Raw genomic sequence first — 12,264 nt, 5'->3', positions numbered from 1 at the left:
TATTTTTAAGAAAAATAAAAAACTGAAATATCTTGCTTGCATAAGTATTCAACCACTGTGCTGTGGAAGCTCCCAGTTTGCACCGATGAAAGAAACTGCCCTAACGAGGACACAATTACCTTACCATTGGCCTCCACCTGTGAACCATTAAAGTTGCTGTCACATTTTCTGGATAAATTCCCACTGTTGAAGGATCATTGGTAAGGCTGTGAATCTGAAGGAAAATGAAGACCAAAGAGCATTCTACAGAAGTTAGAGATAAAGTAATACAAATGCATAGATTAGGGAAAGGGTACAAAATAATATCCAAGTGTTTGGATAGCCCAGTGAGCACAGTTGGATCAATAATCAGGAAGTGGAAGCTGCATCACACCACCCAGGCACTGCCAAGAAAAGGCTGTCCCTCAAAACTCAGCACAAGAAGGAGACTTGTGAGAGAAGCCACAGAGAGGCCAACAATCACTTTGAAGGAGCTACAGAGTTCAGTGGCTGGGAGTGGAGTAATGGTGCACCAGTCAACCATATCAAGAGCTCTGCATAACACTGGCCTGTATGGGAGGGTGGCAAGAAAGAAGCCGTTACTCAAAAAGTACCATCTGAAAGCACGTCTGGAGTTTGCCAGAAAGCATGAGAGTGACCCAGCTGCGATGTGGGAAAAGGTTTTGTGGTCAGATGAGACCAAGATAGAGCTTTTTGGCCAAAACTTCAAAGCGCTATGTGTGGCGCAAACCTAACACTGCCCATGCCTCAAGACACACCATCCCTACAGTGAAGTATGGTGGTGGCAGCATCATGCTGTGGGGATGCTTCTCATCAGCAGGGACTGGGCATCTTGTTACAATTGAAGGAAGAATGGATGGAGCAAAATACAGGAAAATACTGCAAGAGAATCTGCTTCAGTCCGCTAAAAAACTGAAGCTTGGGAGGAAATTCACCTTTCAGCAGGACAATGATCTCAAGCACAAGGCCAAAGCAACACTGGAGTGGCTCAAGAACAAAAACGTGAATGTCCTACAGTGGCCCAGTCAAAGTCCTGATCTCAATCCCATTGAGAATCTGTAGCACTATTTGAAAATTGCGGTCCACAAGCGTCGTCCAACCAACCTGAACAACCTGGAGCAAATCTGCCAAGAAGAATGGGCCAAAATCACTCCGACACTGTGTGCAAAGCTGGTACATACTTACCCCAAAAGACTTAAAGCTGTTATTGCAGCGAAAGGTGGCTCTACCAAATATTAATGTGTGGGGGTTGAATACTTATGCAAGCAAGATATTTCAGTTTTTTATTTTTCCTAAAAATATTTCCCAACATAAAACCAATGTCACCTTACAAAAATTGATTTTGAGTTTAAGTGTTTTAAAAAAAAAAAAAAATTATCGAACAGAACAAAATTTCAATGTACAATTTGTAATTCAGTAATATGAGAGAATTGGTCAGGGGTCTGAATACTTTTGCAAGGCACTATGTGTATATATATATATATATATATATATATATATATATATATATATATATATATATATATATATATATATATATATATATATATATCAATTAAATTGGTTTCTATTTATATATATATAAAAAAAGATTATAAAGAAGACTGCACAAACGTACAAAATATTATGATTATTATTTAAACTAATTTTTAAAGTTGAGGTTTAACGAGCAATACACCTACTTTCCAATGTAAAAAAAACGGTCCACTCAATTATGTCTTCATACAGTGATGTAAAAAATGTGCAGCACTACAGTAAATTTACTATCCAGTGACTATTGTTTGTGGTACGAATTACCAAGTGAAAGAAAAACGCTCCGTTATTAAATCACAGCTGTCAAGAAGATCCAGAGAGTCAAGAATAACACTGCCTAGGAGAATATATATACATGTATACATATAGTGTTTATATAGTCATGATGGAAAAAAGGGAAATGATTGAAAGGTTAAAACCTGGACTGGAAAATGTTGAGTATCTAACCTAATAATCAGATGCAGCAGTCTGGAAAAGACAAACATATCAACAATCCGCAGTCAGGATGACAGAAGGGACAAGCCAAAACCAATTTTCCACTCTATATTTTATAAAACCTTGAGATATGGTTTTTGTACCCTGTGAGTCACAAGGAATGCAAACTACTGGTTCAAAGGTAAAATCTGGAAACTTACTTCTTTTTCTCCTCTTCGCTCAGATTTTTCCACTGATCTTCAACACTGCTGGTAATCTCCTGCAGACTGGCCTTTGGATTCTCTTCTAGGATCCTTGGTCGCATTTCTTGCCCGAATATTGCACTGGCGGACATTAGCTGCCTCAGAGTTAGGTTGCTCATCAAGTCGTAGGCTGTAACCTTTGCCTTTTTCTCAGTCACTGCATTGGACAGCTTTTTGCATGGTCTATTGTTCGGACTTGAATCTGAATCTGCAGGTTGATTTCAATCTGGTTTGCAAATAGGCTCAAAAACTTTCACCGGTTCTAGCATCTCTCCTGTGTTGGAATCTTTCAATGCTCCAGCTTTCGGCAGTCTTTATTACCATCAGCCTTTGTGTCCATCGCAACTCCTGGGTTCTTCTCCGCGGATCTGGGTCGCTCTGGAGCATTGACCCAGAGCTGGAGCTGGGTCAGTGGGGTGCTCCGGAGCATGGAGCCGCAGCTGAGGTTTCCAGAGCAGCTCCACTATTTCCTGCCTTTCATCACATTTAAAAAAATAATTCCTCAATTATTCAGTTCAAACATTTGAATGAACAAAATAAAGTAGTATATAAAGTGCCTAATTCAGAATTCAGAAGTACTTTAATGTACATAATATTTGTGTTGATATAAGGGGCTGTACAAAATGATCAACTAGAATTATGTATTCTGGTATCTGGTAAATTATGTATTCTGGTAAAGCCATTACCTTTTATGAAACTAGTACAAGCATATAGAGCGGGTTCTTATAACTGCATAGAAGAGGACAGTGAGTGAAAGATTATAGGTAAATGCAATCCCAAACGTACAAAGGAGGCTAGGATTGAATAATAAAATAAAAGCTTGGTGAAGATTGGTACAAAATCAAGGCAGCTATCATATTCACAATGTCATGTGTGACAGACAGACCGCTGAATGATAAGTAAAATAAGACATGCTAGATATTGTACTTTATAGAACACTGATCCTATCCATGTAACATATATTTATAATTCTGCTGGAACAAACATGGTATTTTCATATTCAGATATCTGTTCAGGATTAAAAGAAAACTTTTAACAATTAAAATACAATGTTACTATGGTAGGCAAGAACACACATTATTGATTACAGGTTTTAGTGGCTCTGGAGCCGGAGCATGGCTCTCCATCAGCTCTGGAGCCATCCTGGAGCTGAGGAGCCGGAGGTGGGGATCTCCATCTGCAAAGCCGGAGCATGGCCAACGCTAGTTGGAAGTACTGAATGAGCTGTGAAAATGGGAATCATCTCAAAATGACTGAATTAGCTGCCAATATTGCATGGAGCTCAACAGCTGCTGTGCAACTGTGTATTTTAATTACAGATTTTAATGAACTTTCTAATTGCTCAGAAGTGAAACATTTATAGTAGCCATTGTTGTGCACTATTTATACTGCGCCATTACAGCATTGTTAATTGTAAACCGGTGATCACTGACTGCAAGACACTGAGTGAGAAAACATCCCTGAAGTAAAACACAGCCCATCATTGTTGGCTTTGTTGATACTCAGAAACTACAATACTAAGTATACAAGCTTTCTATTTGCATACAACTACTGCTTTATGTTTTACAACAATTCCTGAGGCAACCATTAGCCAATCTGCAGCAATTTATATTATGCAACGATTACACTGGCAAGCTGATGTAAAAATCCCACTTCAGAATTAAAAAACCAGGAGTTCCCCAGTGGCTCACCTGGTAAAGCAAAGTGAGGAGAGTTGCTTTGGTCCTGCAGGGTAGGAAGGCAAAACCTGGACAAAGAAAATAAAGCCGAATCAATATGGGTCAGAATAACGGACAAAAATTCAAAGGGCATAATAATAGGAGCATGCTATAGACCTCCAGATTCAGATGGTGAGCAAAATAATCTGTTATACAATGACATTAGAAATGCGTGTAGCAAAGGAGAAGCCATACTAATGGGGGATTTCAACTTCCCCCATATAAAATGGGAAAACCCGGTGGGTAGCACGAAGGATGAAATTGAAATGGTGGAAATGACAAATGACTGCTTCCTAACACAATTTGTCAAGGCACCGACTAGAGGGGAGGCATGCCTTGATTTAGTCTTTTCAAATAACGAAGACAGAATAACTAAAACAGAGGTCTGAGAACCACTGGCAAACTCAGACCACAACATGGTCTCATTTGAAGTGTTTTTTAAAACCCCAAAAGTAATGACTAAAGCTAAGGTTTACAATTTCAGAAAAGCAAACTATGAAGGTATGAAACAGAGACTAACAGAAGTAGACTGGAGCAAAATAGAGAAAACACCCACAGAAGAAGGATGGTTGTTCTTCAAAAATGTAGTACTAGAGGTGCAAAACAATTACATCCCTAAAGTAGACAAATCTAAATGTAAAACTAAATTGCCAAAATGGTTTAATAGATCAATTAAAAAAAATATTCAGCGAAAAAAGGCACTTTACAGAGCATTGAAAAAGGACCAAAAAGAAAGTACGCAGAAAGAGTACACAGAACTGAAAACGCAAGTCAAAAAGGAAGTTAGAAAGGCCAAGAGAGAAATAGAAATGAACATTGCTAAGGGAGCTAAAACCAATTCCAAAATGTTTTTCCAATATTACAACAGCAAGAGAACATTCAAAGAGGAGATTAAATGTTTAAGAGATACAAATGGCAAAATCGTAGATGAAGAAAAAAAAATAGCAAATATATTAAATGATTACTTTTCACAAGTTTTTACAAAGGAAGATACTGACAACATGCCCCACATGTCATCCAGTTCCTATCCAGTTTTAAATAACTTTAGCATAACTGAGGCAGAAGTGTTAAAGGGACTAGGAGCTCTTAAAATAAACAAATCCCCTGGGCCGGATGAGATCCTCCCAGTAGTACTCAAAGAAATGAAAGAAGTAATTTACAAACCGCTAACCAAGATCATGCAGCAGTCTCTTGACACAGGGGTGGTACCGACAGACTGGAAAATTGCAAACGTAATACCGATCCACAAAAAAGGAAACAAAACTGAACCAGGTAACTACAGACCAGTAAGCCTGACTTCTATTATATGCAAACTTATGGAAACTATAATAAGATCCAAAATGGAAAATTACTTATATGGTAACAGGGTCCTGGGAGACAGGCAACATGGTTTTAGGAAAGGGAGAGCGTGTCTAACTAACTTGCTTGATTTTTTTGAGGATGCAACATCGATAATGGATAATTGCAAAGCATATGACATGGTTTATTTAGATTTCCAGAAAGCTTTTGACAAAGTCCCGCACAAAAGATTAATTCTCAAACTGAACGCAGTTGGGATTCAAGGAAACACATGTACATGGATTAGGGAGTGGTTAACATGTAGAAAACAGAAAGTACTGATTAGAGGAAAAACCTCAGAATGGAGTGTGGTAACCAGTGGTGTACCACAGGGATCAGTATTAGGTCCTCTGCTATTCCTAATCTACATTAATGATTTAGATTCTGGTATAGTAAGCAAACTTGTTAAATTTGCAGACGACACAAAAGTAGGAGGAGTGGCAAACACTGTTGCAGCAGCAAAGGTCATTCAAAATGATCTAGACAAGATTCAGAACTGGGCAGACACATGGCAAATGACATTTAATAGAGAAAAGTGTAAGGTACTGCACACAGGAAATAAAAATGTACATTATAAATATCATATGGGAGATACTGAAATTGGAGAAGGAATCTATGAAAAAGACCTAGGAGTTTTTGTTGACGCAGAAATGTCTTCATCTAGACAATGTGGGGAAGCTATAAAAAAGGCTAACAAGATGCTCGGATACATTGTGAAAAGTGTTGAATTTAAATCAAGGGAAGTAATGTTAAAACTGTACAATGCACAAGTAAGACCTCATCTTGAATATTGTGTGCAGTTCTGGTCACCTCGCTATAAAAAAGATATTGCTGCTCTAGAAAGAGTGCAAAGAAGAGCGACCAGAATTATTCCGAGCTTAAAAGGCATGTCATATGCAGACAGGCTAAAAGAATTGAATCTGTTCAGTCTTGAACAAAGAAGACTACGTGGCGACCTAATTCAAGCATTCAAAATTCTAAAAGGTATTGACAGTGTCGACCCAAGGGACATTTTCAGCCTGAAAAAAGAAACAAGGACCAGGGGTCACAAATGGAGATTAGACAAAGGGGCATTCAGAACAGAAAATAGGAGGCACTTTTTTACACAGAGAATTGTGAGGGTCTGGAATCAACTCCCCAGTAATGTTGTTGAAGCTGACACCCTGGGATCCTTCAAGAAGCTGCTTGATGAGATTCTGGGATCAATAAGCTACTAACAACCAAACGAGCAAGATGTGCCGAATGGCCTCCTCTCGTTTGTAAACTTTCTTATGTTCTTATGTTCTTATGTTCTAAAACCATCAGGGACTGTTTCTCCTCAACACGCTATAGCTGACCCTACTGACCAGTAGCCTGGTGAACTGAAGCAGACACCTGCAGGGCTGGCCTTTGTCCACCAGGGGGTGGTGACATCCGCTCGAGTACCCGAGTTCTATGAGGCCATTGGCTTGGACAGGCAAGCAGAGGATGCCCACTAAACTTCAGTTCCTTAGCTGTTGTGGGGAATTGCTACATGAGAAAATGGGGGGTAAAAAAATTGGCTACTCTACATCCATAAAAATAAATAAACTGAAATAGAAAAAATATGATTTGGCAGTACTTTTACCCCAATTTTTGACCGAATTCCAAATAAACTGTTTGAAATCAGCTTACCATTGCAACTGCTAAATGACCAGGAGGACTGAAGATTTAACAGACAAAAATAATGTTCACCAAGTTATTTTCGTTGTCAAATCAATTGTCTCTTTTCACTCACTGAACCAGACTCTGGAGGTGAGGCCCAGCCTGGGAAGTCTCAGTCCGGACTTGAGGATGCTTGAACAGTAGGGGTTGCTGAATCGTGAATTATCCCCAAAACCCACAGAAGTGCAAAAGCCAATGGAGCACTCCATGTAGACCTCCAGCCAAGACTGGCAACTCAATGCAAACAGAATTTGGACCATACTGGCGTGACTCTCACCCTGCACTGAAAGCGGTTTGCTTTTACTAGCTGTGCTCCTTGCGATACACAATCAGTTACTTTAGAGCCATGCTTAATTGCTCTTACGATGAAATCTGATTTGCTCTCCAGGAGTTCAATAGAGTTACCAGTCTTTACAGAAGTTTTTTCAGGGGATGCTCGAAGGTAAATGTTATCCTTTAAACCTAACAACATTCAAGTTCAATTATCCAAGCTTTATTTTTAAAACAGAGATTTGTTTTGTGTCATACTACAGTACTGGTTAACAAATTGGCTGAATTTTATGAGCAGCTTTTAATAAAATGTAATGCAAATGGAAAACTACCACTGAATGCTAGGCAGCTACAGTAGATTCTGAAAGTCGTCACCATGCTAAGTGGAGTCTGACAACTTATAAAAATGTATTTAAAAAATAGGAAAACAACTTTTAACTTATGCCACAGCCCTCAATTCCTCTCTGAATATTAAATGGTTTATTTTTTTACATAAGGGATTAGGACGCAGAAAATTTCAGCAGTACACTAAAATCCCATTTCATCTGTCAAGAGAAATGTGTTTAGAAAAGTTGCAGGTAGCAAACAGGGGAACCGTGGCAGGAACAAGCAAACATATTCACGCTCTTCAGAAATGCAATTATAATTTGAATAAGATCAACCAGTTCATGTGACACAAATTATTATTAATGCTTTACAAATGCTGAGGAGAAAATCTGGAGGCCATCCAATGACAATATATCACGTATGACTGGCTTGCGTTCAGTATATCTTGATTAGAACTTCGAAGGGCTGCATTTTCTTTAGGAGCGCTCTAGAGTTTTGCACTAAAAATGCAACAGCTTGCATCATTTCAAAATGCGTACCAATGTTTTTAAATGTACTAAGCTCCTCATACATTGTGTTCTTTAAGTCACCCAGAAATGAAGAAGGATTTGAGAGTTCCCAGCCCCCTCCTGGTTGGAGCCACCAATGCCAAGCCTGCTGGCGGTCCGGCATTATGCCAACGGAGCTCAGCTATGTCCTTATGCTGGTCACACATCTACAAGACTAATGACCCTCCCAGCTAATCCAATGTTACATATTTTGCAAGCCTCCTGCACTAAACTTGGCTGCTGGGTCATAGAACTAGTTTAGTTATGTACAATAGGGAACATTTGCTAAAGATTGCACCACTTATTAAAAAAAAAAAAACTGGTTATTTTACAAACCTTGATTCAGTAAAGAAACACTTAAAACTGGAATTTACAGTTTAATCTCCCTAATATGTGTTTCTGTTTTGAAAGTCCTTTTGACTAAGCAGTAGGGTATTACTAAAAACATATTCAAATTCCTGCATAACTTTAAACACCCAAATGCACAGCAAGATCTTCAAAAATAGACGAAACCATGAAAACTCCCCTTCTGGATTTGCAAAAATGATTATGAGTGCCACCCAGAAGCATGATGTAATGGCTGAAGTCACTCAGGCTCCGCTAAACAGCAACACAGTGAAGATCTGTGTAAGAGTATCATGTAGCTCAGCTGACACCCTTGTCTGTCTCATTAAACATGAACTGTCTCTAACTTTCCCAAATCCTGTCCCCTTTTACCATAGACTCCTAGCCTCCTATTTAGGTATAATCCGGGATTTGCTCTGATTAGACCTGTAAATAAAACAAACAGTCTGCCCTGTGAGCACAGTGAATCTAATTTTAAGAGTCAAATTTGATTATATGACTTTGGGATGTATGGAAATGTGAACCCTGACAAGATCTTTCTTTGAAATAAACTATTGGGGGGTGTGGTTACTACTGTACATTCTTAGATTCTCCCAGGCAAAATATAAATAAGATAAACTGTAATATTATTCAAGAGGCTGGCACTGTCCTTTAAAACTGTTGTGTTGGTTGTTTTTTTAATTCACATTCTCATGAGTTTGAAAAGAATAACTCAACATTAAAAAAAAAACAACCTTTTAACACTTCTTAAAAACCACAGGCACTAATGTATAATATTAAATTAAACTGCTGTCATTTTAGGAAAATAATTCCAAAGCTGCTGAGCAAGTATTGCTGTTTTGGTATTTCCTTGTACTAGAATATAGCCTTGCACTGACCTCTGGATGCACCTGATGGTGTTGGAAAGGTAGCATGCTGCTCATCAAGGCAGTTCCAAGCACAGACATGAGGGCCATTTTGTGATCTGACACCCTGGCCTTCTGCCAAACAATTGCCTGAAACAACATGGTAAAGGGTCAAATATTTTTTATACTAAATTTAGATCTGTTGATCTCTAGTCAACTGCAGGATTACGTGCTTACGAACAGACATTCAGCAGCATTTCACAACCCCAAAAATGTTAATAAACATTTTTCATTTAACTTTCCATCAGCCATACAATCCCCTTTGCAGGTTCAGTGAATGAACAAGTCTAAAAACCTCAATTTTTATCAAATGAATGATTCAATAAACAATGAGGTTCTATATTGGGTGAATAGCAAAGAACATGGATTTGTATTAAAACACACAGTTGATTCAGTTGACCAGTGATTTTATAGAAGTAGCTCCAAATTTCCTTTGTTTATAATCATTCTGAAGGATTCTTATTCAATTACCGAAGCACTGTTCTTGCATTCTGATAAAGACAACTGCATTCAAACAATCAATAAAGTGTGGCATGTGAAGAGTACAGCAGTTTTATTTGAACATGACAACCTGGATTTTTGAGGTTTTTTTACACATAGCATATATTTTAACACCAGCATGCACGCTTGTCATGGATATTTCCAGATGCAAGCATAAATCCAGGCTGCTGATTTCTGCAAGCATGCTATCACACATCTCTAATCAAATATGCGATTTAAGAAACTGTAAAATGACCACTGTAGTAAACAGCTTTCAAAAAAGCTGTGAAACACGAGAAGCCATGAAGTGCAAAGTTTGTGATACAAGATATCTACGCATGTGCTGATGGTGTGAAAAGCAGGCCCACTCCTCCCTTGAGAATCTTTAAATGAATTAAATGAAACGGATACACTACAAACTTTTCCCCCTCCAAACATTTTATTCAGCATAGGATTTGCAACTATATCAAGAAGTATTCCAAATACGAAGCAAAGAATATTTTTTTGCAGCATTTTATAGCTGAACAGACAAATTAAAATACAGAGGAAATAGGACTGAAGTAGCTTCCACAGTTAACCCAAACCAGACACATTTCCCTATTAAATGCATTAAAAATTAAAAATCTTCAGCCACCACCATACACACTGTGGACAGGAGGCTTACTGTACTGTATAAGGGACTTTCACTTGAATCTCAATTGCAACTAGGTATGCTAAATTTAGAGTGGAGTTCAAATGTCAGTGCGATGACATTGCAGAAACCCCACACTAGAGATACAGTAAAGAGGTTAACAAGAACTGCAAAGCTTCAGCCTTTTTAAGATAAAGAAGGCCAACAACATCATTACACTTATATAATGTCTTTCACAGCACTGTTGTCACAAAGTGCTTTACAAATTAATAGGATTTGCCACTTCTTGCACCCTCTTGGAAAAAAATCTATAAAATGTAAAAGGGGATGTATTGGTTTGCGGCAGGGAACAGATCAAAATAAATCACCTAAACCTAATTGTACTGATTTATTTATTTATTTATTTTTTACAAAAATACCTACAAAATGGCAAATATCAGCATAACTAATATAACAGTAATCTACCGTATTTTCTGTACTGCAGTTTCGGGACTACTTTCTTTTTTATTTTTGCTATTTCAATTCAGTGCGTCACGTAGCTTCTCCTGTAACATTAGCTCTTTGCTCTTTGAAATTACTTCAATATGCCTGATTTAAAGTATGCTTTCCAGCAAAGCAATGATGAGTGATGGAAAATATACACTCCTCTCACAGAATGCCTGGCATGATTAATAGCATTATCAGTATTCGAACAATTTCTTGGCAGGAAAGCCCAATATTCAGAAGTAGGATGTGTGAATTTGGTTCTCCAAAATTATACTTAAAAAATAAATAAATAATATATATATATATATATATATATATATATATATATATATATATATATATATATATATATATATCATATTTTTTACATTTTTAAGTATATATTTTGGAGAACCAAATGTTAAACTTGAAAAAAAATTTAAAAATTATTTAACGTGGTTGAATTAAAATAAGTTGGTAAATTATTATATTTTATTCCCTCAACAGTAATTTAGGTTTTTAGATACATGTTAAACACACTGCATTTCACAAGTTTATCAGTTCATTGTAAAATGAAGTGCATACGGAGAGAGACATCTTGTGGTTAAAGCCATCACTACAGGAGGGAACTCATGAATTGTGTTGTGTTACATGAAGCACAAACCAGATTGCTACTTTAAATATCCACCTGTAGACGAAACTGTGCAACATTTTCAATCTGCACTGTTCCAAACAATTAAAGAATATTCATAGCTATGGAGACACTCACTGACCACTCATTTCCAGCAGGAATAATCGATTCCAGGCCTGCACTAGTTTCCATGGCGATCCTCACACCATGGACAACTGGGGCTTCCCACTATGATGTTGGATATTTGCATATTACCATCACAGGACACCTCACCTCATACCTGTTTAAATGACTCTAGAGGATGGTAGGCATTATTTCAACTGTGTTTGGAATTTTAACACTTAATATACAGATGCAGACAATTTATTTTATAGTAAACATACCCCCCCAACCCTAATATTCCAAATGATACAAATACAGTAAATGCACCAGTTTCAAAACAAACCAACATGTTACACTGTTTGGAGGAATACTCAGAAAAGAAAATGCTGAATGTAGGGATGGTCCTCCGAGTCTGTAAACCTGGTTTCAGATACATTTACCAGGAGTGTATGGGGAAGCCAACCTGCATCAGACAAGAACACACACATAGATAGAACTGGAGCTAATCACTCAAAGCAAGACCATATTGATTAGTTTCATGCTTTGTTGTGTGTAAATATCGTTCTCAGCTCCGGTTTTATTAAGGCATATGCCATTAGGAGATCCTGAAC

At 37.7% G+C, this 12,264-nt stretch overlaps 1 protein-coding gene across 1 annotated transcript in view; it reads right to left on the bottom strand.

Moving 5' to 3' along the window:
- pms1 (PMS1 homolog 1, mismatch repair system component) overlaps positions 1 to 12,264 on the bottom strand; it is a 22,251-nt gene extending 9,987 nt beyond the window's left edge. Inside the window, 5 exon segments of the mRNA XM_041263769.1 lie at positions 2,169 to 2,429; positions 2,535 to 2,684; positions 3,902 to 3,957; positions 9,318 to 9,434; positions 12,196 to 12,264. Coding sequence (XP_041119703.1) covers positions 2,169 to 2,429; positions 2,535 to 2,684; positions 3,902 to 3,957; positions 9,318 to 9,434; positions 12,196 to 12,249 — 638 coding nt within the window. The 5' untranslated portion in view covers positions 12,250 to 12,264.

Source organism: Polyodon spathula, chromosome 11 (genome assembly GCF_017654505.1).
Source record: "Polyodon spathula isolate WHYD16114869_AA chromosome 11, ASM1765450v1, whole genome shotgun sequence".
Taxonomy (NCBI): Eukaryota; Metazoa; Chordata; class Actinopteri; order Acipenseriformes; family Polyodontidae; genus Polyodon; species Polyodon spathula.
Note: the sequence above shows the minus strand (reverse complement) of the source record. Positions and strands in the feature narration are given on the sequence as shown.